At 36.7% G+C, this 26,428-nt stretch overlaps 5 protein-coding genes across 7 annotated transcripts; 4 read left to right on the forward strand and 1 right to left on the reverse strand.

Annotated features, from left to right (window-relative positions):
• The first annotated feature begins 581 nt into the window (after window positions 1-581).
• On the forward strand, window positions 582-6,951 carry LOC110681978 (GDP-mannose transporter GONST1-like). Of its 3 annotated transcripts, none has more exons than XM_021858174.1 (10): window positions 582-688; window positions 1,116-1,193; window positions 2,783-3,011; window positions 3,165-3,304; window positions 3,388-3,517; window positions 4,192-4,290; window positions 5,322-5,476; window positions 5,700-5,816; window positions 6,188-6,285; window positions 6,372-6,951. In XM_021858174.1, the coding sequence occupies exons 2-10, from the start codon at window positions 1,183-1,185 to the stop codon at window positions 6,431-6,433; spliced, it is 1,041 nt and encodes a 346-aa protein (XP_021713866.1). In that variant the 5' UTR covers window positions 582-688; window positions 1,116-1,182; the 3' UTR covers window positions 6,434-6,951. The 3 variants fall into 3 exon arrangements, with proteins under 3 accessions (XP_021713866.1, XP_021713865.1, XP_021713867.1); XM_021858173.1 differs by having other exon boundaries at window positions 601-688; window positions 1,122-1,193; XM_021858175.1 differs by lacking the exons at window positions 582-688; window positions 1,116-1,193 and having other exon boundaries at window positions 2,921-3,011; window positions 3,223-3,304.
• Window positions 6,952-8,011: 1,060 nt separating this feature from the next.
• On the forward strand, window positions 8,012-15,745 carry LOC110681980 (probable gamma-secretase subunit PEN-2). Its single transcript, XM_021858177.1, has 2 exons — window positions 8,012-8,335; window positions 15,215-15,745. Exons 1-2 carry the CDS (start codon window positions 8,053-8,055, stop codon window positions 15,373-15,375), a joined length of 444 nt encoding a protein of 147 aa, XP_021713869.1. The 5' UTR covers window positions 8,012-8,052; the 3' UTR covers window positions 15,376-15,745.
• Window positions 15,746-16,318: 573 nt separating this feature from the next.
• On the forward strand, window positions 16,319-17,461 carry LOC110681979 (photosystem I reaction center subunit N, chloroplastic-like). The gene is made up of 3 exons (XM_021858176.1): window positions 16,319-16,703; window positions 16,906-17,031; window positions 17,225-17,461. Exons 1-3 carry the CDS (start codon window positions 16,422-16,424, stop codon window positions 17,312-17,314), a joined length of 498 nt encoding a protein of 165 aa, XP_021713868.1. The 5' UTR covers window positions 16,319-16,421; the 3' UTR covers window positions 17,315-17,461.
• Window positions 17,462-17,906: 445 nt separating this feature from the next.
• LOC110681977 (probable polygalacturonase) lies at window positions 17,907-22,578 on the reverse strand. Its single transcript, XM_021858172.1, has 5 exons — window positions 21,758-22,578; window positions 19,860-19,980; window positions 19,475-19,649; window positions 19,129-19,199; window positions 17,907-18,984 (listed from the first exon to the last, which is right to left on the reverse strand). The coding sequence occupies exons 1-5, from the start codon at window positions 22,211-22,213 to the stop codon at window positions 18,350-18,352; spliced, it is 1,458 nt and encodes a 485-aa protein (XP_021713864.1). The 5' UTR covers window positions 22,214-22,578; the 3' UTR covers window positions 17,907-18,349.
• A 1,053-nt stretch (window positions 22,579-23,631) lies between these two features.
• Window positions 23,632-24,934, forward strand: LOC110681981. The gene has a single exon (XM_021858178.1). The coding sequence runs from the start codon at window positions 23,708-23,710 to the stop codon at window positions 24,689-24,691; it is 984 nt and encodes a 327-aa protein (XP_021713870.1). The 5' UTR covers window positions 23,632-23,707; the 3' UTR covers window positions 24,692-24,934.
• The last annotated feature ends 1,494 nt before the right edge of the window (window positions 24,935-26,428 follow it).

Here is a 26,428-nt window from a genome sequence, read left to right on the forward strand (position 1 = left end):
AATATCATTGAAAATGTCATATAATTTTACTCTTAAAACATATTATAATAATTAATTAACCAAACCCATATCCTCTATGTTTAAACTTGAAAATCACATATTAGTCTCATATGTGTATCCAATTTCGAACTTCTTTAAGTCGAAAGTTACAGTCAAATTTTTGTTAGAGGATATACAAGTAAACGTTTAGCCTTTGTACCCCTTAGGACCTTAGGTTTTGATGCTTTACAATTTGGTCTACATTAGGTTAGTAGTAAAATGAAATCATGGTTGTGCATTTAGTGTTTGGATCGTTCTAAACCATAATCATCTTTTAACAAATTACTAGCCATACAATCATTCTACATCACATCTCATCTCGCAACTCAAAAGCTTGTAATTATTTTTACCATTTCATCTTTTTAGAATTTCAACATAACATCAGCGTGACTTAAAACGCCGATTTAAAATAAAATAATAAATAAAATTGAATGAATGATGGGAAGGATTCAAATTATGGACTACTTACCTAATCGAATTAATTTGCATTGACTACTACACTAGTACTAGTATTTATTGCTATTATAATTATTGCTATTAAACAATTCCCTTATACTTTAGGAAAAATCAAAATGCGAAGAACTTTTCTCCATGGAAGGAGATATTTGAGCAAGGCCTAAATCTAGGCAAACTTCAACATGCAAAAGTGGTAGGAGCAATCACAATTCACACTCTTTTGGACTCTTTTCATTTCCCAAGCAAATTTTAATTATTTTCATATTATTATTCAAATTCAATGCCAACAAATGCTTATTGACCAACCCATCATTGGACCTTTTCCCCGCATAAAATTATCAAACACTTGACAACCTTATTCCAATTTTAAATACATCTTCTTTCTTCTCATCACTTTCTTCTTCTTCCTATGTTCAAACCTTCCAACTGATAAAGAAAACCCAACTCAAAATTCAGTCTTTATGCCCCAAATTGTAGCCTGGTTTCTTTAAGTTTCTCTCAAATCTAGCCTAGTTTTGAAGGATTTGTTGTTAATTCCTTAGAAATAGTGTCTTTCAGTGGAAATTTGCAAATGTACTGACTTGTTTTAGCTGATATAATTCTGGGTTTTCATTTGCAAGATTCAGACTTTCGTGGGCATGTTGGGTTTTCCTTCTATATAAGCAGCTTTGAGCTTTTTTGGCCCAAATGGGTTCTGGGTAATATTTCTTTCCTTATTTTGTTAAATTCTTTTGGAAATTATTGATTATAATTGTGTTTGTTTCTGTAATTCAATTTGTGGACTGTTCTTTATTTCCTTTTTAGGTTTTGATTGTAGGAAGGTTTTTAATTGATGCAATTGTATGATTGAAGGGTAGTTATTGAGAAATTTTTTGTTGTTCACCTTTTGTATTAACTGCTTTATTGGGTAGGTTTTTGTCACATTTGTACTGTTGTATTTGTCTTTGTAAAAATGGATTATGATATCTTGTGATTAACTGCTTTAGTTACTTGAAGTTGCATATAGAAATGGCCGCTATTGTTGATTGGTTGTAAAATTAGAGTTTGAAGTAATTATTAGTGGTTTGATTTCACCTTTTGTCCGATTTCATCACAAAAGGCGAAAGATTAAGGGGCCGTGGAGGGCAGGAGGGGGTGGGGTTGATAAGGTGACCTTTTGAGACTCTCTTTCAGTTTATGATGTTTTGCTGGTGAAGTTCTGAATTTGGTTGGTACTCAATTTGACAAGTCCTTTATTTTTTTTCTCCAATAATGAAACCCTTATCTGGCCTGGTAAACCAAATTCTTTGTGTTTCCAGATATCTGGATTCAGTCACACTGCAAAGATAAATTATGAGTAGTGATTCTCCAGCACTTTCGCATCAGGGTTTATGGCTTTGACTTGATTAATCCTGTTGCATTGTTTGGATGATCTTTGTTTACAATTTTCTTCTTTGCAACATTGCAAGCAGCCTTTTTAGCTTCGTTCCCCTTGGCCCTGGTTACAGGAACTCATACTCTTAAGTGCAATTTATTTATAGAAACCAAAAGATTTGGTTGCTATTATCAGGCTGGCATAGCTATGATGATGGATTTACTACTCATCAAGTTTTAACTTTTTTAATAGAATCAGAAGTGCCCAAAGGGCTGTCAATCACAAAAGAGAATATTCACTGGGAGATTTGGGTAGAAAACTTTGGTATAAACCTCTGTAATTCAGATTCCAGAACTGAGTCAACCCAAACTCTAGATGATCTCCTTGTGGCCCTCGGTTATGAAACTGTTGAACCGCTCTCTGGTCCTGTCGAAAGATAATTTTCAAACCTAGAAATATGGGCTGAGCTAGTAGTCACCTCAGAAGCATACCTTCTTCATTCTATTGCCAGTGTCGGCCTTTATCTTAGAGTGAGGTTAGAGGGAGAGAAGGGTTTGAAATACATGACCGTACGGTCCTTAGCCTATTTTGCCATCTGTGGACATCTTGTTATTCTTAGTAAATTGCATGTGTCATGAATATTCTATGAATCTTGAATTTTGAGAAAATGAGTTATTCCCTTATAAACTAAGCAGGAACCTGCACTATTATGTTTCTGTCTATAGTGATCATTTTTCTAACACTCCCTTTATTTTTTTTTATTTGTTCATCTATCTTATCTAATATTCCTCATCTTCTACAGTTCTACATAGGATTCCAAGAGTTTCATTAGTTTTTAACGAATTTCAGTGAAGACATCTCCAAGCTCTTTTAGCTTTAAGACTGAAGTATCTCTGAACTAAACTGTCAATTCTGTGTTTATTCTTATGCCAGGCCATTTTTGTCTACAAGGCCTTCTGACAACGAAAATGATGTGGAAAATGGTATCTCGGGAAGAGAAAAAGATAAAACTTTGCGGACTAGCAGATCGATTAAGATACCTAACCCGGCCTTACTCTCTGGGGCAGCTTACTGCATTTCGTCCTGCAGCATGATACTCATTAATAAACTTGTCTTGTCCAGCTATGACTTCGATGCCGGTATATCTTTAATGCTGTACCAGGTAATTTAATTTATTTTTGTGCTCCTATTAGTTTGTTAACTAGCCATCTTTATAAGCTTGGGAGATCTACTTTATGAATTTACAGTAGAGTTCAAAGCAGTGACTTTGCATATTTCTCTGCAAAAGCTTATGGGTTTTTTGTTTTCATTGCAGAATTTTGTTTCTGTACTTATCGTGTCTACATTGTCCATTTTGGGTGTTGTAACTACAGAGCCACTAACATGGAAGCTAATTAAGGTCTGGATACCTGTGAACATTATCTTTGTTGGGATGCTCATTACAAGCATGTTCAGGTGAGTAAGAAGCAATCTCCTCTAGTCAGTGACAGAATACAGTGCATTTCCCCATCTTCAAGTTGAAAACTGTCTTATTGCAGCTTGAGATACATTAATGTTGCGATGGTTACAGTCCTCAAGAATGTCACCAATGTAATGACTGCAGTTGGTGAGATGTATCTCTTCCAGAAACATCATGATAATAGAGTTTGGGCTGCTCTATTTTTGATGGTATATCTCAAATCTGAAAATTTGTTCAGCTTCTATGTTTCTTTACATTTTGAAATTTAATCATTATTTTTAACTTTTTTCGGCAAACTATCATTCCTTTCTGCTGAGATCCCTGGCCTTGTTATGTGTTCTTCAAAGTAGATTTAATCAAACCCAAACATATTTGGTTTATCATTTAGTCAAATTAGCTCCTGATACATCTAAAAGTTTTGAGATTTATATGAATCATATAGTGTTATTGTAAAGCTCTAATTTGGAACTTGTAGTTTCAATTTCTCTCTGCCTACTCTTATCTACCATGGTTTATTAGTGTTGACATGGCGCATGATTTTGGTCAAATTGGATGAATCAGCAATTGAGACCTCTTTAGAGCGGTAGAGGGCTAGGAAACGCGAGTGTGATGAGGATTAGTAAACTCTATACACATTGCCCTTTCAGAGAATAGGGATGCCTTTCTTGTCCAGAGAGGCAGAGACCATGGGTTTCCCTCTGTTTTTGTTCAAAGTGTGCAAGGTGTTTGGATGTGTCTGGGTAGCATATTGCTTCAACTAATTAGCTTTTACAAATGGATTTAGGGTTGATTAACATTACTTTATACTCTATATTACCAATTGATATATTGTTATATTAGTTTTTTTTAATCTTTTGGAGATTAAACGTTTGTCTTTCTGCAGATTATTTCAGCCATTTGTGGAGGAATCACTGATTTAACCTTCAACGCTGTTGGTTATACATGGCAATTTATCAACTGTTTTCTAACTGCTTCATATTCTGTGAGTTCAATACTCCGTATCATTGTTATTTCACAATTTGCTTGTGGTGCATTTCATTGTGCATATTCGAGTAATGTCTTATTCTCTTTTCTGATTTTTGTTTGGTTCATTTATTACACCTTATCCTTATAGTGGCATTCTGAAAATTCACCCAAAAAAAAAAAAAAAAAAATTGCCTTTGCTTGTTTTCAATGTCATAGCTTCTTATAACCACCTTCTTTCCAGCAGTCTTAAGTAGCAAATTATGAGGTAGATGCTTATGGTGAGGGAAAATGATTTTTTCTATAGAACTTGAAGCTTTTTGCATAAATCAATGTAGAGCTTTTTAAAAGGTTGTAATCAAGAACTATAAGCATAAACCTTGGGATTTCTTCTACACTCCAAGCAAAATGATCTATATTTTGTAGAGTGTAAAATAATTTTTCTTTTGGTTTGACCCACATTTTGCTTACACATTCCTCATATCAAGGCTGTCAAGGGACAATTGGTTGTAAGTTCTAGAATTGACTTAACCCGGGCAACTAGGCTATTTTTCATCTTGTGCCATTTCTTTTGTAGTTACAATCTAGTGAATAACCCTGGCTGCTGCTACTCAATAAAGCTTTTTATGCCAATACATTCGTCACAATTTGGGCCATGATAGAGAACTCGTGCTCTTATCATTGATGACATTGTTTCAACTACCAAAGTTGTTGAAGGGAAGTCAACAAAGTGACAACCTATTTCTCATAGTTCATGCACATGCTGACACGGCTCATGTTGAGAGTCAAGATTGCCCTAGAATAAGTACGAAGTAGTTGTTAGTTTTAAAAATGACTCCACCTGTGCCACTCTAATATTGCTCCTCTTAGTATATATATTATGATTATATGTATGTCTTGTACATCATTTGTAGCTGAAATATAGTGAATAATGCTGGTCACTGCACCTCATTAATGCTTCTACTTTGCCCTGTATATTTTGGGTGTTATGCTCAATGCTTTTGTCAAAATTTGAGTATCAATCAAGCATTCATTTGTGCTTTGTTACAGTTGACATTACGGCGTGTCATGGACACAGCAAAGCAAGTCACTCGATCAGGAAATTTGAATGAGTTTACGATGGTCTTGTTAAATAACACTCTCTCAATCCCTTTGGGTGTCCTGCTTATTTTCATATTCAAGGAGGTGGACTATTTATATGAAACGTAAGTTATCTATTGCCTATACAATGTATATGCTGATGATTTTATGTCAGTTTTTTTTCCTCCCTTCAAATTAAATGGAGATCTGTTGGCATATACTCTCTATATAGTCAGCTTCTGAATTAATTTGTGTATGATCATCTGTAATTTTTCATTTCGCAAGAGTACCTGTAGAAGGGGCACTGTTTTGTTGTGGTTCTAACTCTTCTTTGGATGCTACTGACAGCCCACTTCTTAAGTTGCCGAGTTTTTGGTTGGTTATGACACTAAGTGGATTTCTCGGTCTGGCTATCAGCTTCACTTCTATGTGGTTTCTTCATCAAACAGGGGCTACAACATACAGGTAAGCTGCATTCTTCATATATTCTCATTGGAGACCAATCTAGTGAACTTTTAACTGTACTCGTTTACTAGGATAAGTCAATGTTGCTTAGAGGTGGAATCGATGGGGTAACTAGAAGTAATAGATGGATCGTTTAGAACATGAAGAAATAAATTGGAAAATACATGGATCGTTTAGAACATGAAGAAATAAATTGGAAAATACATGATAGTTTTCTTATGATAGTCTTGTTATATTCTTTCATGAAACCTTGTGCTTCACAATCAATTTATTATCCTGAAGCTTTTCTTGGAATCACCATGAGAATTATATACAGGCTAAAATGATTTTAATGGTTTTTGCTTAATGGTTGATGTTGCTGCAATTTACAGTCTTGTTGGTTCTCTCAACAAAATCCCTCTCTCGGTTGCTGGAATAGTTTTGTTCCATGTTCCTACCAGCTTGCAGAATTCTACTAGCATTCTATTTGGTAAGGAGACTCCCCTTAGGAAACGATGTAGCAAATTTTCTTTTCTAACTTTGTTGACGAGTTCTTTATGCTTTCTTGATATGTAGGTCTCATAGCTGGGGTATTTTTCGCTCGAGCTAAGCTAAAGGAAAAATCTCAGTCTGGATAGTTGGAACCTCAATTCACTTATGTGCCCAATGGTGGAAAGTTTCATGTTCACAAAATTCCTGCTTTGTTGATTGGATTGGTTCTTGTATCTTGCGCAATGAGTTGAGCAGTCTTTAGAGAGGAAAAACACGAAAATGGAGCATGTTTATTTGTACAGGACAACTGAGCTTCCATATGAAGAAAAATGGTTGCTTCGTTGATAGCTGGGATGCAATGCTCTTCCAGCGTACCAGTATAGTAAGATCAAAGGCATTTGTGCCCTGGCATCGAGCTTTTGCATCTTTAGCAAAGTATCTACAAGTTATTCTTTTCTGATTCTTGTTCCAATTAATCCTTTGGTATTTTTGGTACAAAGGAAATTTGTAAACAAAATATTAGGTGAGGGTCGAAGACCTATTTGAATGTAATCACAAGCTGAACTATATAAAAGGAAAATGCAAAGTTGATATGTTCTTAGTTTGAAAACCTCTTCTCACATTTTGCTTTCAATATCTAAAATATTGATTATTATTTTCTCTCCTTTATACTAGTAATTTATTACTCCTTTTTGCATACTTGTGCTTGTGTAAATGCAAGTGTTTGACTATTCAAAAAAAAAAAAATAAAAAAATGCAAGTGTTTGATATTAGTACAAAAAATCATTGATATGCCCTAAGTAAGTGTGATGGCATAAGAACATGAAACACTTGCCTTTTCTTTTTTAATGACAATATTAGAATTAGAGGGGGAAAAAGGCCAATCATCCTTTTTACCTTTGTTATTTTATTTTTTTTTTTCTTTTTTTTTATAAGAAAAATACAAAAGTTAGGTAAGTCTTCTCTCAAGACTGTATCCTAACTTATCTAAAGAAATAAAACAAGAAAACTTAGCATCTACATTAGGGTCAATGTTTACATAGCCTGTAATTTGATGATCTATAGCTGACCTTTGTTATTTTAAATGTCTAAGGGTATATGGGCATCTATAGATTTTTTTTTTTTTTTTTTTTTTTTTTTTTTTTTTTAATGCTGATATCATTCATTCAAATATTATTTGCTTGTAAAAAGTCAAACATCCCTCAAACATACAAGTTCAATTCGCTTAAGTTTTGAATGTTTTAGAAAGTTCAACTCATTTTCAGTTTATTTACGTCACTTTCTGTTCCTCTTCCTCGTTTCGTATTTCTCTCATTTGTCTTTTACGCGAGCACTAATGACCAATTTTTTTAAAGCAAATCTTCAACGAATGCCTTCAACCATCATTATCTTTGTTTTTATATGAATTATATTAATAGTTTAATTTTTTTCGCATTGAAATGAATCCACCATGATTCAAGGTGATTTTTTTCACCTATTCGAGTTATTATCTTTATATTTTTTGACATTTTCCTTACATCAACCCAACCTTTGTTAATTTATCCAAAACCATACTATACTCCCCCCTACATCCAATGAGCATTGCCAGCTAACCATCTACGTTAATACCACTATATATACATTAAACCTATGTGAAATTACTAAAATGTTCCGATCTGATAGGATGCATTCTCCTTACCTATTGAGAGCTCACGGCCGTCACAACCGTATAAATACAGTATTGTAGTTATTAGTTATTGGAGTAAGTAAAGGCAAAAAAAGAAAAATGGAGAGATCAGGGGAAGGGGGTTCATCTTCATCAGTCTCAGGGGATTCAACTCTTCTTCCTCTCCAAAATCCCAACATCTCTGCCAATTCAACGGCAATTAGGAGACCTCGTTGGCCGACGATCGACGGACCAATTGGACTTTCTGAGGAAGAATCGATTGTATACGCTCGCCGCTTTTACAAGTTTGGATTTTTGCTTCTTCCTTGGCTTTGGGCTGTCAATTGCTTCTACTTTTGGCCTGTTCTTCGTCATTCTCACTCCTTCCCTTCTATTCGAAGATGTATGCATTCCCTCTTTCTCTCTCCTCAATTTTGTCAAGTTTTTCTTGGAATTTCATGAATTGGGTGTGTTTAATTTGATGAATTTTGTTATTTATGATCGATGAATTTTGATACCCATTTAAATTTGATGATTTAATGAACTGGGTTTGCGTGTGATTTTAGATTTGTTTAGTGAATTGTTGCATTTATGAATTGTAATTGAGAATATTAGTAACCCATTTTAGTTCCATTGATTTCATGAACTGGTTTTGCTTATGATTTCAGTTTTCTGTAGTGCAATGTCCTCGCTACCTTTCTTCTAGCTCCATGTTCATAAATGGTAGCTTGAATTAGTCATTGTAATTGTAAATTAACTATACTCATTTTTAATTTAGATGGTTTTATGAATTGGGTTTAGTTCAGCTTTGTGAAGAAATGTGCCCTAAATATTCATATTTTAATATGGATGTTATTTTCACATTTGATATTAGTCTGAGGAAACTTCGGACCGGTGATTTGATGTTAGGGTCAATACGGTGAAAGCTTGTGTTTGTGATACTGTGATCCTGCGTCCGATTATGTGATCATGTCGGAAATACGAGTATAGCTGAGCTCTTTCATCAATGTAAATTTCAGGGCTAGTCAAACTAGGTTGCAATTGAAAATCTGAGTATAGCTGAGCTCATTCATGGTTTGGGTTATAGCTTTGAAGGGATTTACACAAATCTGTAAGATAATTTTTTGAAGGGTATGAGAGCTCAGGGTTGTTATGAGAAGGTGAGAGTTAAGACAGCAAGTTCTTGGTCCAAGCTGTCATTATAACATCAATGATGGCTGGGATGTTAGTTGGATTCTTCTCAGTCATCATGCTTGAGCCTGTTTGTTCATCAATATGTTTTAATGTATAGCGATGTTAATTTCTAAATAAACCTAGCCGATAAGTAGCTTTGTCTGTTACTTCCGGCACGTATTACTTCTTGTTCTATTTATGGATTAAGAAATCTATAGATGTCATGCTGATAGAGCCTTGTGTGTATCATGGTTGTTAAGGAGCAACTAAATTCAGGATTTTGTTGCTGTTGTAGAGGAGGGCCTTCATGGGCTCATGGCCTGAACTTGGTGTCGGTGATAAAGAATGGTCATATAATGATTGGATCATAGGATATAACTGGTGTATGTATTATATTGTATGAGTTATGAGAGAGGGAGTTGAGTTTAAGTCGTTGCCTAAAAGGATCAATGTATCACAACAGGGATTTAGTATTAGGCAGATGAGCCTGTTCCAGCATTTTTTCAATAAATAGTCATCTTTCCACTATAGAGTTCTGTACTTTTTGGGGCAGGGGCCTCCCTATGCATTGTAATCCATGCCTATACAAAGATCATGGGACTATTTCGTGAAGATGAGTCTGAGAAAGGTATCCCCCGCCGCACACAAATCAAAGAAAAGAGGGTCGAGGAGCAGAGAGGACTCATTCCTGGATGTTTTTCCTGTATTGAAAATTTCACTTTGCTGGATAATTCCCTTTCTTAATCCATCCTTAAAATGCTCATGATCTTTACTTGTGGAATTATGGTGATCCGATTATTGCTATGAGGATTAGATTCTAGGACACATTCAGCAAATGTTATGCTAATTGTGTAGGCTACTAAGGTTAAAGAGATTGAATCGCATTAGAGCAACTCCAAGGGCAAGCTAATTGCCAAATTAGCTTGTCATGCCACTTAGGATTGCAAATCTATTCTTTCTTCTAGCTAATTCATACCACAATGGTTAGGCTAATTAGCATTTAGATTTTTCAGCTTTATTTTTTAAATAATTAGTATTTTATTAGAGACAATTAATTTCTAAGCTAATTAGCTTAGTTAAGCTAATTTGCTTGGCATTAGCTTGGCCAAGCTAATTATCAAAGTATCCTCCAATGGTTTGGCTATTAGCTTGAAAATTATTTAAAATTGCAAGCTAGTCCCTAAAAACAACCATTGGAGTTGCTCTTACATGTTGCTAATTCTTCTAGGACCCAAAATTTCTTAAGATTTAGGATATACGCAAAAATATCCAGAGGCCTCAAAATGTAACTGGAGGAAGAAACCAAGTGATATGGTGACAGGGGAGCTCTGCAATACACTCACCTCCACCACCTCGCATCCTGACATACAGCAGGAGGAAAGGACAGAGACAGCAGCAAAACACAACACCAACAACACAAGCAGCAGCGCACCCACTGCCGTGAGCAGCAGTAACGGCTTGAAGGAATTTGGCAGAGTACTTTTTATTAATTACTTAGCTAGAAGACAAATGGTAGTAGTTGTAACAATCAAGGCATTAGGCCATTTGCTTGTATCTCAAGTAGTATAAATAGATTAGCCTAAGGAGAGAGAAAACTATTCAGAAATATTGTAATAGAACCCTTGGAGAGTAATGGCCTAAAGCCATGTTATCAGTCGCAAGCTTATAGCTCAATCAAACGCCAAACCTTCACTTAATCCCTGTTTATTATCGCTTACCGTTGCAATTGGTATCTGACGCCGCTCACGGTGACTCCGGAGAGGATAGCCGCACTGGAGGATCGAGTAGAAGAAATTCTCGAAAAGGTCGGTGATGGGGAGAACTCCATACAGAAAACGTTGAAGCAGGATCAAGATAAGTTCTTTGAGGAAATGAGGGCGATGATGCTTGGGTTGCAGAACCAGGCGAACGGCACCGGGGAGGGAGGTCAAGGCGGAATCCGGATCGGCAACTGGGATCCCGGTTCCGGTGGAGGATATCGACACTTCCACCACGACCAGCAAGGAGGTAACGGCAACTGGAAGTTTCGAAAGTTGGATATGCCTGTATTCGAGGGGTCCGACCCGGATGGGTGGATCTTAAGAAGTGAACAATATTTTCAGTTTTGCAAACTGATGGAGACGGAGAAGTTGCAGGCCGCCGTCGTAGCTATGGATGGTGATGCTCTGAGGTGGTACCAATTGGAAAGTCGCCGATGACCGGTGGTGGGTTGGGAGGACCTCAAAAATCGAGTCTTGAACCAATTTCGACCCGTAAACTCCGAGAGCTTGCACGAACAATGGCTCGCCGTGGAGCAAACCACTACGGTAGTGGAGTACCGACGAGTTTTTATCGAAAAAGCCTCACCATTGATTGATGTTCCAGAAAGTATAATGAAGGGGCAATTTATTAACGGATTGAAGGAGGAGATTAGGGCGGAGATCCGAATGCTAAACCCGTTTACCCTAGAAGATGCCATGGATCTCGCAATACGGGTCGAAGAAAGAAACCGGGTCAGTAATCTCAAGAAAACGAGTGGGGCGTTTGCTAAGCCCGGACCCTACTCGGGTTTCAATCGGAGCCCCGCCTCTACGCTACTAGGGAACGGGCCAGCCTAAACCCCATATCCTAGACCCTATAGTTCCAGCCCAATTCGGAGTAACCCGCCAATCAGCCCAAACACAACCCAAAATACTCACCAAACACAGACCCAAACCCCACAAGCTTCCTCTGCTTCAGTCAACATACCTTCACAAACTTACCCAACCCGAACTAACCCAAGTACCTTGAGGTTCAGTGGCATGGTGCGAAGGCTCACCGAGAAAGAAATCCAAGAAAAGAAAGAGAAAGGGCTCTGTTTTAGGTGTGACGGGAGGTGGACGGGACCCACACATGTTTGCTCCGCCAAGGGGCTTAGTGTCTTGTTGGTGGAAGAGGAGGAGTATGACGAGGAAGGGGAGTTCCAAGCGTTAGAAGCCCCGATGGATGAAGTAGAAGAGATTCCGGTGAATGTGTCCATGTGCTCCATTGTGGGGTTAACTAACCCAAGAACTATGAAATTCATCGGAAGTATCCACGGGAAGGATGTGGTGGTGATGGTCGACCCGGGAGCCACGCACAATTTTATTTCAACTACCTTAGTAGAGGTGTTAGCGCTCCTTTGGTGTCACCTTGGGAAACGGCGAAGCGGTGAAGGGCCGAGGACAATGCAAGGGGGTGCGATTGAGGATAAATGAGGAGCTAGAGATAGTGGAGGAATTTTTACCCCTTCAATTGGGTAACACAGATGTAATATTGGGTGTGCAATGGCTAGAAAAGTTGGGGAGGTAGTTACCAATTGGAAGCTTCAAGTGATGAGATTCAAGAGGGAGGGAAAAACGGTGACAATCAAAGGGGACCCGTCACTAGCTCGCACGGGAGTGACCCTTAAGGCCATGATGAGAACTATCCGAAAGCATGGAGGGGGGTCTTTTGGTGGAATTGAATCAAGTTGAGGGAAATGTGGTGAACATGGGCAGTGGCGTTCCTGACTTTGTTCAAGGGGTGTTAAGTGAGTTTAGTGGGGTCTTTGAAGAGCCCCAAGGGCTGCCCCCAATTAGAGGGGCACGAGCACTCCATCTTGCTCAAAGATGGAAGTAACCCGGTGAGTGTACGCCCTTACTGGTACCTGCAATTCCAAAAAGATGAAATTGAGAAGCTCGTAAAGGAGATGTTAGAAGCCGGGATCATCCGACCATCCTCAAGCCCATTTTCAAAGCCCTGTTCTTCTAGTGAAGAAAAAGGATGGGTCGTGGCGCTTTTGCGTCGACTACCGGGCCCTAAATAAAGAAACGGTGCCCGATAAGTACCCCATTCCCGTGATTGACGAGCTACTAGATGAGCTACATGGTGCACAAGTTTTTAGTAAGCTCGATTTGAAAGCCGGATACCATCAAATATTGGTGTGCCCGGAAGACACCCATAAGACGGCTTTCAGGACCCATGAGGGTCACTATGAATTTTTGGTTATGCCATTCGGCTTAACCAACGCTCCGGCAACCTTTCAAGCATTGATGAATGACGTTTTCCGGCCTTTCTTGAGGAAATTCGTACTAGTCTTTTTCGATGACATTCTCATTTATAGTGCAAGCAAGGAAGAGCATCTAGAGCATTTACGGGTAGTCTTGGCCACACTTAAGGCCCATGTATTATTTGCATATTTTAAGAAGTGTGAGTTTGGGAAGGGTGAAGTGGCTTATTTGGGCCACATGATTTCTAAAGATGGGGTTGTTGTGGATCAAGAGAAGATACAAGCCATGGCGAATTGGCCCACCCCAAAATGCTTAAGGGATCTAAGGGGATTCTTGGGCCTAACGGGCTACTACAGGAAGTTTATAAGACACTATGCACACATAGCCCACCCCTTAACGGATCAATTAAGGAAGGACAACTTTGGGTGGTCCTCTGATCATGCTTTCACTCAATTAAAGTCAGCCATGACCACAGCACCGGTTTTGGTGATGCCTGATTTCCTCAAGGTGTTCGTGGTGGAGTCCGATGCATCGGGTTACGGCATTCAAGGTGTTCGTACAACACCTCCATTCACTCATCAACTCACATGGCTCCATTCAAGGTCGTATATGGGAGGGACCCTCCTAAGTTACTTCGCATAGGAGTGGGGCAGACTACTGTGAATTCGGTGGAGGAAGTCCTCCAAGAAAGGGATGTGATGTTGGATGAATTAAAATTGCAGTTGACTCGTGCCCTGCAGGTTATGAAGGAGAATGCCGATGTTCACAGGAGGGATGTGGAATTTAAGGTGGGCGATATGGTATTCCTTAAACTGCAGCCATATCGGCAGCGTTCATTGGCAAGGAGGCCATTCGAGAAGTTGGCGGCACGCTATTATGGGCCTTTTGAGATCACGCAAAGAGTCGGGAAAGTAGCCTACAAACTCCTTTTACCTGAGACATGTAAATTGCATCCTGTATTTCATGTGTCACAATTGAAGCAAGCATTGGGGAATATCATGAGCTCGCCAACAATCCCAGAGCAGATTACTCCGGAATTGGAGTTAATTGTGGAGCCTGAGGCTGTATTGGACAGCAGACCCAAGCTAGGGAGAGGGGATGGATTGGACGTGTTGATTAAGTGGCACGGGTTGCCTGAATTCGAAGCCACTTGGGAGGATGCCGAGGCTGTGAATGCGAAATTCCCTGCATTCCACCTTGAGGACAAGGTGGCGCTTTTGGGGGGGAGTATTGCAATACACTCACCTCCACCACCTCGCATCCTGACATACAGCAGGAGGAAAGGACAGAGACAGCAGCAAAACACAACACCAGCAACACAAGCAGCAGCGCACCCACTGCCGTGAGCAGCAGTAACGGCTTGAAGGAATTTGGCAGATTACTTTTTATTAATTACTTAGCTAGAAGACAAATGGTAGTAGTTGTAACAATCAAGGCATTAGGCCATTTGCTTGTATCTCAAGTAGTATAAATAGATTAGCCTAAGGAGAGAGAAAACTATTCAGAAATATTGTAATAGAACCCTTGGAGAGTAATGGCCTAAAGCCATGTTATCAGTCGCAAGCTTATAGCTCAATCAAACGTCAAACCTTCACTTAATCCCTGTTTATTATCGCTTACCGTTGCAAGCTCTAAAATAACTACATGCACCATCTACGCATCATTAATTTTATTTTATTTTTATTTTAAAAATCTTGTATTTTTCTGATTTAGTGTCGTTAGGCATGGATTTTATTGCTTGCTTCAAAGCATCTGTTCTGCCTCTCCACTGTTATTGCTGTATTGTGGCAGTTTTGCTATCTATGAGAAGTTAACTTTTTTCCAATGCCTATGGGGGAAAGACGAAAGAGGGTTAGTTCTTAATACAGAGTATTATTTTCGGTCCCCAACCATTATGCAATTGCTAGAAGTCATGCAACGAGTTCCTCCTGTGGAAACAGCACCTTTTTTTTTATAATTAATTTTTTTTTTTAATGAAGAGCAATTGTACATTTTCCATATTATAAGAATTAAAGCTCACTGTTTTTCTTTCAATACAGCCTTCTCTGTTCCATAGTTATTGATGTTGCATCATTTCTCCAGGCTCATTTGCATTATTTAATAGCTCCTCTTTCCTGCAGATATTGTCGGATCAGCTATTGGGTGCTCAATTGCCACTGTACTGTTGTCTTCATGGGCATTAACATTTTCGATTGGAGGGGAACGCCTTTTTGGGTCAGTTTGGAACAAACTTGTTATGTACAACGTTGCTGATCAGTTAGGCTTAACAGGTTGGATGTAGCTGTGTCTCGGAATTTCTTCTGTTATGCGGATGATGTTGATAGCCCCCTTTTTTCTGCTACAAAAGATCTTAGCACTCTGTGTTGAACCCTGTGTATATCGTGTATTCTTCTCTGCAAGTCTACTTTGTATGTGCTTTATCATGGTTATACGATAGCTAATTTTGTCATAGCCGTAAGGTTGAGCTGCATTGCCTCTTGACCTCTTGTTATTAGTAGTTATTGAAGTCTCTTCAGAATGTCTTCCCTGTATAAAAGAAGGGGCCAAAAACCCCACATTTTCGCCATTTTTTTTTAGTATGATGGAGATGATATGACATAAAAGACTAGTATTATGATATCAAAGAGAATGGAGTACTTCATTTCTCGTAAGTTTTATGAGTTCCTTTAATTTAAAAAGAAAAAAAAAAGTAAATTAATTAACTTTTAAGTTAGAAGGGGGAATTCAGATAAACTAAATACAAAATATTTGGTTTATTATTTGTTTACATTTCAAACTAATCCCACAAACATAATTTTCCCTACTTTCTATATCTTTTTTCATTGTAACGTATATTTTTGCTTAGAAAGTTGCAAATTACGGAGTAATTGTGACACTATTTTATATGGATAATGATTCTGTCTATCTTTCTCCTCGTCATATTATTTTTTTAATTTTTTTTAATCTCTTTCTATAATTCTTATCACATAAAATACCGGGAAGAAGTACAATCATGAATTTCAACAAAATTTGTTGATTGCCCTGAAATTTGGTGGGCGTAACATATGATCAAATTTTCTAAATTCAGAAAGGATGAATAAGAAGCACATACTTTGATACCATTGCTCAAGGAGCCCCACAAAGACAAGACACATGAGCACAACAAAGATAATTTGCCAATAAGAATGAGGCAATCTCACCTTATCCACACTCTCACCACAAACCCTTAATTACATTTCATCTTCATCCCTCCACATCACTCCTAAATCTTCTTAATCATAAACCTTCTTTTTTTTCTTTCTCTCCTAATAACCCAAACACACCCAAAAAGAAAAAAACATTGTTAAAATGGCTTCAATGAACTCTAGTGTTCTAGCATGCAGCTATGCCATCTCTGGGGCTGGAGGCTTAGAGCTTAGCTCGAAGGCGTCTTCGGTGTGTTGTGTGGCACCATCATCTTGTGACAAACTGCCTGTAATCAAGGCACAAGCTCAAAAGGAAGAGAAGGCCATTGAAGGAAGAAGAGCTGCCGTTTTCGGCTTGGCTGCTGCTCTTGTTGCCACTTCCTTCTCTTCCAATGCTAATGCTGGAGTCATTGAAGAGTACCTTGAGAAGAGCAAAGCTAACAAGGTTAGTTTATCTTGATACAATGATACTCCCATTTCTTAGTCACTTATGCCAAAGTTAGTGTCTGCTAGTTTAGTTGGTAAAGTTTTCCGAGGTGGGCAGTACCCCTTAATGACCGGCCAAGCCGAAAAATGGGGTCAGACTCAGCTCGGACTGTATGATGATCATACTTATTGACACAGGTGATGTCAAACTGTTTTACCAGGAATTGAATGACAAGAAGAGGTTGGCAACAAGTGGAGCCAACTTTGCAAGAGCATACACAGTACAATTTGGAACCTGCAATTTCCCACAGAATTTTACAGGCTGCCAAGATCTTGCCAAGCAAAAGGTTCATTATCCATATACTACCTCCGTTTCATATTATTTGCAACGATTGAACATTTTTTCTCTCTACTTTATGTCAAATCGTTGCAAATAATATGAAGTCGAGTTAGTATATAAACTAACAATAGTAAATAAATTGATCAAAATTCAAACTTGTTTAACTGTACTAACAACTATTTTCTGATAATTGATTGCAGAAAGTACCCTTCATTTCTGAGGATTTGGAGTTGGAATGTGAAGGAAAGGACAAATTCAAGTGCGGTTCTAATGTATTCTGGAAATGGTGAAATGTATAAAATCCCTCAAATTCATATTCCCATCTTGTTGAACGTTCTAGTTCCAATCTCATGTATCATGTACTTATTGTAAAACCGATGAGGGCTTAAGTATTGATTAGAGCAAATTAGTCCAATGCGCGTTTTTGTGAACTGTAACTCTTTCTTCTTTCAAATTTGCTACTGCCCAAAGCAGCTTACATGTGGAGATAATAACTATATAACCATTGAATCCTAATTAACTTGAAAGTCTGTAACATAATACATCATATTCGGGACTAACCATACAAAAGTCACTCGTGTTAGTCGTATACACAAGGCTAGTTTGCCCATTCTCATCAACGGGGTTTGGTCTTCCTATTTTTCCATCCTCACTGTCCTCCTTGCTTGGCTGAGGCTCTTCATCATCGGAATTGGCTGCTGGACAACAGGTGGAACCGTGGAAGTAATGGTTTATCATTAATTTTCTCAATATGCTACTATTAATACTTCGTATTAAATATAAATCACATAAACTGCATACACATATTAAGGGATTGGCAGGATATACGAACTAATTTTAGACATATATAGACAAGACTTTGTAAAGATCAATAGGAACTCATTGGTAATTGATAATTAGATTTCTCGGCTTTGAAAAAATTTCTACTCAACATGTACACGTATCGATGTTTGTATTCCTCCTTGAGATGAATAAGTGTTCCAAAGTCATCACAAGTTAGAAATGTGCAAAAAATTGAACGAATAGTAATACAATAAAGCGAACCATCGGGCTGGAATCTGGTCATCAATCTGTATCTGTCATAACAAAAACTTGTGGTTTCTAAAATCACAAAAGCTCACTTGGCCTGGAAGGTGCTGGTTGATGTTGCATCAGTAAAGATATTTTTTCTGCTTCTGAGCCCTGAAAGTATGGTATGATACAGTATAAGCCAATATCTTCAAGCCTCTTTTGTGTCTTCAATTTTCACCATTATGAACTTATGATCTTTGAGATCAACTGCAGGAAATGATTGAAGTCTGATAACTTGGGAACTAGTTTAACATTCATGTAAACCCACATGATGACGGTGAACTATCAACTTGAAACTGAGGACATGGAGGTGGAAACACCTCGCTTGCAAAACCGGAAACATGTTCACAGTGCCATTTAGCTGATGGGGGGAGGCCAGAAATATTTACGTTTCTCATGCATATACCTTCATAAGGTGAACCCTCAATGCCAAGTATTTCAGGTGCTCTCTTCGAGTTCAAGCTAACTACATTACTGATAAACACCTTACCAACTTTGGGAATGGCCTTTGGGTCCCACTTGTCATCAGAATGATCATTAGCACCCCTACTGAACTTAATGGGTATTTTTACCCTCTCCAATCTTAGGTTTGATATTGAGATATTCGTTATGTATCCTCCTCGCCCGACATCAGTTTTAATCCTGACCCCAGCCGCCGAATTCCAGACATGAATATCAACTATGGTTATGTTAGATATTCCACCAGACATCTCACTACCTATTCCAACACCTGAGCATGTTGGAGTTGTGCCAGAAATTCTTCTCACTATTATGTTTGAGCTGGGACGTGCCATGGCAATGCCATATTGATCCCACCCACTCTTCACAGCCACAAGATCATCCCCACTCTCAATGTAACAGTCTTCAATGCATACTTCTGTGCTTGAATCTGCAGTTTCAATTGCCATTCTTGAATTATCATGGACAGTGAATTTTTATTTTATTTTATTCATTTCCCCCCCCCCCCCCCCCCCGTTCAATATCGAAAAAGACAATAGGCAGAAAACAATTTGTAGAAATTTTGCCACATTACCTGGGTCTATACCATCTGTATTTGGGGCATTTAGAGGAGCCAATATTGTCATCTTCCTGATTACAACATTCCTGAAGCAACAAAAAGAAATCCCTGTGAATTTGTTAAAACTATGCTAATGCCCATCCTTAGGAATGTAGCATGTAGGAAGAACTCTTGCATGATAATTTTATTTGACTTAGATTTCTAAATTTGGTGCCCTTATTTTCTAAGAGGGCAACAACTTTATACAGAAAAAACATCAATAGCATGATTAGCATCGCACTATCAATATCTTGACTCTATTTTTATGATTCCTCAAAGATTACTGCCAGCAATAGAATATGGTTACAAGGGCTGTTCGAACCTGCAATACACAGGATGAATGGTCCAAAATGGAGAATTTCGAAATGTGAGGTTGTAAATCAGGATATTATGAGAATTAGCAAGCTCAACAAGATGGCCTCTAGTATGCTCCAGTGTTCTGTTCCACCATAAATCCCACCACATTCTTCCTTGTCCATCAATTGTCCCATTCTGTCCTGGAAATAAAAAGGTTAAAAGACCAATGAGATGTCAACATACTGCCAGAAAATATCACAGCTTGTAGTAAGAAACCAATGCAAACTAGAAATTGGAACATGCTAATTTGGTAACTTGCTCATCTGATATGAGTCACGGAAACTTGTGGATTTTAACCAGTTCGTTTGACTTAAGGTATATAAAACAATAATCAAGGGACACACTGATACCTGTAATGACAACATTGCTGATGGAGTTTCCATGGATGAGACTAATATGTCTGGCACCTAACCTCTCTCTTCCTCTTCCATATGATGGCAAAGGCTCAATGATCGGCCACTCCTTTGGATCCTACTGATACAGAAGCAAACTAATGTTTAGGAACAGCTGATTCAATAATTACCGCTAAGCTCAATCACGAAAAACAACTTATAAAGTCAGTGCAGTCCATACTCCACAGCAACTCTTAAACATTCACTCTGTAAGGAAAGTTGTAACTGTTGCTTATGAAATAAATAATTCAGACTAAAATAATAAGAGGAACAACAAAATTAAGCAGGAAATTACTTGTCCCAACTAGAAAGTTTCTTGGTACAAGCATCAAAATTTCACATAAGCAAGACCAGTGATATGGGCTTCTTTAAATTAAGTTCCAAAGTTGAACAATTACTACACCACATATCTAAATTAGAAGTTAAATTCCACTTTAAGAGAGTGGAAGTACTCAAGGCTAACTTGCTACAAAGTTGGAAGACTTGGAACAGTAATACATCATGTACACAATTATATGAAATGTCATCCATGTAAAATGTCCATGATAATGCTATGCTACCTACTTTTAGTACTAGTAAACACATTTTTCATTGCTGATGTCCATTATCATTCATTACCAATTTACATCAACAGATATGAGTAGCAATAAAAATTAATAAAGAGAAATACACACATAAAAGTGGAAATGCAAAATTATACAGACAAGCCTCCAAAAATCATATATAAAAAAAAAAAAAAAATATTAACATCAATACTTCAACACGTGATTATTAAACCTATACCAAACAACCTGAAGTCATTGACAATTACAAGGTCAATATACAACTATAAGATAAAAAAGTAACTTTATCACCTGCTTTTAAATGGATATGAAAACAACACCTCTAAGTGAAAGTGAAATGAAATTAACAATATGGTTTAACCACAAATCCCTGAACATCAATCATGGAGCATCACAAGTATCCGAGTGTGACGAGAAGTTATAAACATACCCCTCAACGTATTCAATGAAATCATAGCTATGATCTTCATTAATAACTATAGGTAGCACTATAATATGGAGTAAACAATATACCAAAAAAATCCAAATAAAAAGCTACTATAATAACGAAACAAAGTAACAACAGGGCAGCTTGAAATCCTAATTAATAGTTATAAAATGATCCGTTTTCATGGTGACCGATATAGTAAGATACTATGACGTTAATGAGGCATAATTAACCTCAAATTTATGCAACGAAAGCGACATTGCACCTAATAATCAATTAGATGGTGCTTACACTACCATACAACACTTGCAAAACTCAAAATGGAATGACCAAATCATAAAAATCAATTAACTAGTAATTATCAAGACGATGATCATTAACCTTACTAATAGTAGCATATAACACCTTCAAATTGAATTACGTTTAAACAAGCAAAGACAAAAATTCAGACCATCAATTAACCTAAAATGAATTTTTTAATTCAAAACTCAAAGACTCAACCACTAATAACTTATCCATTTTTTTTTTTTTTCTCCAAACAAAATCAATCAACAAACCTGATCAGCTAACCAAGCAAGCAACAGCATAATTAAACTCAATAATCTCTCTCATACATCAATCATATCGTACTTAAAAGTTAAAATCTCCAAATGCACAAATCATTAAATTTAGAGCATAAACTTTCACAATAATTATCAACAAAAAGCAAATCAAATCTCATGAAAAGCTAATCAAATATGCATTCAATCATAAACCCACAAATTAATTGAGAGATTAAAGCATGCAAATCATCAATTACAAAAAACCCAACTGAAAATTAGTACAAAAAATAAAATCAAATCAATTAAATTACGAAAATTACATGCCTGAGATCCCAAAATAACAGCACCCTTTTCAAGAAAAAGCGTGAAATTACTGGTAAGATTGAAGCTTCCAGTAACCCATCTTCCTTGAGGAACATTAAGCTGGGACCCACCTTTATTCTCGAAACGTTTCAAATACCCAACAGCTTTACGAAACGCGTCGGTGTTGGAAGTTACACCATCTCCAACACCACCAAACTCCGTGATTGACACCACAAACTTCCTCGGCGGGTCGGGCCGGAAGAACCCGGAGCATGAATCCGGATCAACCCGTGACTCGGAATGACCCGGAAGCGGCCAAGAAGAAGAAGAAGGAGGAGAAGAAAACGTTTTAGTGGTAAAAGGGAGGGTAAAAACGGCAAAAGTTGTGAAAAATAGCAAAAGAAACGCCCATGTTGGTCGACGAATTATGGTTCCGCCATTGAAGAATGTACCCAGTAATGGTTTTTCATCTTCCATTTGAAATGGGGGATTTTTATATGGTTGAAAAATGTGGGATTTTAGGGATTTGATTTGGGTGTTTTTTTTTTGTTTTTGGAGAGAGAAAATTGAGAGGTGGGAAATTGATGGATTACATGGAGATAAAGTGTAAAAAAAGAAGAAAGGTGGCAGTAGTCAGGCACTCAAGGTCTCAACTCTCAAGCAGTTTCTAACTAGCTACCTAGCTACACTAGTGAATGAAAAAAAAAAAAAAAAAAAAAAGTGAAATAGTGCAAAAAAAGCCAAGACGGTTGGAGGGACACCGACATTTCCGATATCATAATATAGGACCAACTCAACCAAAATCTTAATCTAATAGTTTAGGCCTAAAAATATACAAGTATTTTATATTCTATCAATGTAATTACAAATTTATTATATGGAGTACAAGATAAATTCTATAGTCATTATTTTTTAATTTCAATAGTGGTAGTACTTACAAAATTTGATAAGACTATCGGCCCTAATGTGGATAGCAAGATTTCTTATTTTTTTACTCCTTGATAAATTAGGTCACAGTCTTGTGAGAAGACGGTCCTAATTAAAAAAAAAAAAAAAATTGTGATTTCTTGCTCTTCTGGTAACCACTTTCCACCCTACATCAGCTCCTGAATTCACCACAGTTGGAGCATGCGAAGACTCCATACTTGTAAATTTGTAATTGTTTAGGTGTACGGTGATTTACACGCATAATCCAATTTGTAAACCATATTAGATATTCATTATCGCCAGATCACCATAGAAAAGTTTCTTCAGTTAATTAAATATTGGGCCAAGAGTGTCGGTGTTGGGCCCGTTTGTGTAACATTTGCATGAGTTTGGATTGAAAGCATTAAACTATTTAATTGTTTGTGTTAGTTGGGCTGTTCTGTCTCCTAGAAAAACGAAGACCTATAAAAAAAATGTCCAGTAATCTAGATCTAGATATGAAAAAGTACCTAAAGACTAGAGTCCTAATCATGCTTGCTAACTATTTTACATAATAATAAAATTAAAAAAAAAAAAAGTCATTATCATATTTAGGGTCTATTCACTTCAGCTTAATTTCAGTTTAGTTCAACTCAATACAGTTTCAATCAGTTCAATTCAGCTTTTAATTTCCTTCTTTCATAAAATATTTATTTCAGCTCAATTCAGTTCATTTCATCTTAGTTCGATAAATATGAACAAGCCCTTAATAATGAATTATAACTTTTCTTGCATTCACATTAAAATATTAGACATAGTACTAGTATTAATTTTCTTTGATAATAATTGATGATAAGGTCAAAAAATCATTATATAATCTAGTCAAAAGAGATGGATGGGAAACTACTTAGTAGTCCGTAGATCATTTGATATAATTTTCCAAGTCAATGATTTGATTTGTATCCAATCAACTCCATTATATAATAATACAAATTAGAGGCAATTAAGAATTCAACCCAAAAAATTTATCATTCGATTAATCCAAATCACTTCCAAATTAAAGTCATGGATGTTCAACAAGAGGAATTTCAATCCCTGGGATTTTTGGGCATCTTCAAAAAATCATTCAAAATTATTGTGTCATGGCCTAAAATCTTTTTCCAAATCACCCTTGCTTTTATTTTGCCTCAATATTGTCTTTTCTTTGCCAATGATGGAATTTCTAAATTTCTCATTAACAAGATCACTCATGACTCCACCTTGTCCATGATCAACCAAGATGGTTCTCCGTCTTTAAACAATGTTTCTAACTCGACCTCCTCAGAATGGGCTATCTATTCGATTATAAACGTGGTTTATGTTATATTGTCTGTATGTTTAAATCTATTCACAGTCTCAGCTGTCGTCTATACAGTTGCTTGCATATACACAGGCAAGGATTTCACCTTTAAAAAGGTCGTGAGTGTGGTTCCAAAGGTATGGAAACAACTCATGATGACTCTTCTATGCGTTTTTTGCATAATGTTTACCTACACTTTAATGCTTACCATAATAGCAATTGTGTTCATCACGGTGTTTTACGTGGGCGGTGGACAGGTGGGGTTAGGAATGGGCATAATAGGGTTCATCTTTGCCATTTTAGCCTTGGTGGGATTCCTTATCATGGTTATAGTATGGCAATTGGCTAATGTTGTTTCAATATTAGAGAAGTATTATTGGTTTGAAGCCTTGAAAAAGAGTAGAGAATTGATCAAGGGCAAAATGGGAACTTCATTTGCCATACTTTTTGTGCTAAACCTTGTTACAATGCCATTTGTGGTATTGGTACAAAAATATTATGGGTTTGGAATTATAGAGAGAATTTGTTTTGGATACATAAGTATAGTATTGTTAGGGAGTTTGATTACCCTTTATGGTCTTGTTGTCCAAACAGTTTTCTATTTTGTGTGCAAATCATATCACCATGAAAGTATTGACAAATTCTCATTGGCTAAACATCTTGATGAGTACCTTGGGGAAAATGTGCCTTTGAAGGATGAAGCTGTGTGAGTTAAGGATCTTCATTCAAGTATAACAAGAAGCCAAGAAGGCCGAGCTTATCGATGATTTATATACGGGTTGTGTTTGTGTAATAATATAAAATTTTGGTTTAAATATGTTGTACAAGATGTGTATCAATGTATGTGTTTCTGACAAAAAAATTGTGTAAGTTATTGTGTTTGAATTCATTTTGCATAAAAGAGTGCACTTAATAAAAGTTGTTGCTTCAATTAAAAAAGAGTGCACGTACAAAAACAAATATAGATCAAGTATTCGCCAAAATTTAATCATCCTTAAATTATATTTTACTTTCTAAAACAAATGCTAACCCATGAATAGGGCCATGGACAAATAAACATGCATGCCATGAACTTCAATTATGTCTAATTGGTAATGCTTTGATGGTAGTATAAACTCTAAACTATTTTCGGTTTTACTCTATCCGTAATTATTTGCAATTGTAGGTATGTGCAAACTTTAAGGAAAATTATAGAGTAGGGAGCAAAGTGATATTTTATTTTTTTAGTCCCTTCTATCCCTTATTGTTGTTCTTAATTACAGAAAATAATTGATAAATAATAAATTTTATCCATGAAAAATAATTCGTGAATATTCATATCTTATTCATTACTTCCTCCATCCCAAAATAACTGAGATATGCATTGAACTTTTATCACTATTCATGTATTAGCTTTAAGTATAAATTTTTTAATTATTTTAGGGTTATTTATTTAAGGGTTACTCAGTCGGTCAAGCGTTACTTATTTTGAGATTACTCATTCGATTAGCGTGTTTTTGTGTGAGAATAACCCCTGACTGACCAAGTAACCCCTAAATAAGTAATTTCTGACTGAGTAACCCCTAAATAATTAATCCCGGTCACACAATATAACCTGTCACATGCATATATAAATTTCTGTATGGAAAAGGTCGGAGTGAGTAGTATAAATGTTGCTATATATGAAGGCTCTTTGGAGGTATATTTAATTGTTAATGTAAGAGAGAAATATAGTTATAAAATATAGTAGTCAAAGTAGTGGAAATTTTATTATAAAATTATGGTGTAGGTTTTGTTAATGGGAAATAAAAGAGAGATAATCCATAATAAAAGTAGCAAACTCTTATCAACCAAGAAAGTGTTATAATTCTTATAAAGCATCCATAGTGACTACATTTGTCCCATCATTAATTAATCTGTAAGCTACATCATTTAAGTTACAACCTTCACAATTAGTACAATAATGACAAGCTATTTCCTTTTTGTAATCAGATTTTATAATTATGATAATATTTGTCGAAAATTAGAATAATATTTATATATTATCCTTGGCCTTAGCTACAACTTATATAACTCCCCTAGTTAGCATGTAGGCATGTAGCTATCATTTTCTCCCATTAAGAACATCCCGCGTGGATTAAATATCCTAAGAAATTTGAGTATAAAAAACAAAAAAACCAAAAAAAAACTTAGCCTAACACCAATCACACAAAATATTGAATTTTAATATGGATCATATGGAGGAGTGGAGGACTTGGTTGTAGTGAAGTTGATGTTTCATACTTAGTTTCATGTTTATCATCTATGACCGATTCCTTTGTTTTAATAGCGATTCTTAATTTCCATCCTATCACAAATTAGGCCTTCATCTTTGTGAATTCATTGAAATGTCAATAGTCGTTTGACATGAATATTCTGAAGTTCAAATTTCCCATCTTTTTGTAAATTTTACGAATATTTCAGTTGTG

The sequence above is a fragment of the Chenopodium quinoa genome, unplaced genomic scaffold (genome assembly GCF_001683475.1).
Source record: "Chenopodium quinoa cultivar QQ74 unplaced genomic scaffold, ASM168347v1, whole genome shotgun sequence".
Classification (NCBI taxonomy): domain Eukaryota; kingdom Viridiplantae; phylum Streptophyta; class Magnoliopsida; order Caryophyllales; family Amaranthaceae; genus Chenopodium; species Chenopodium quinoa.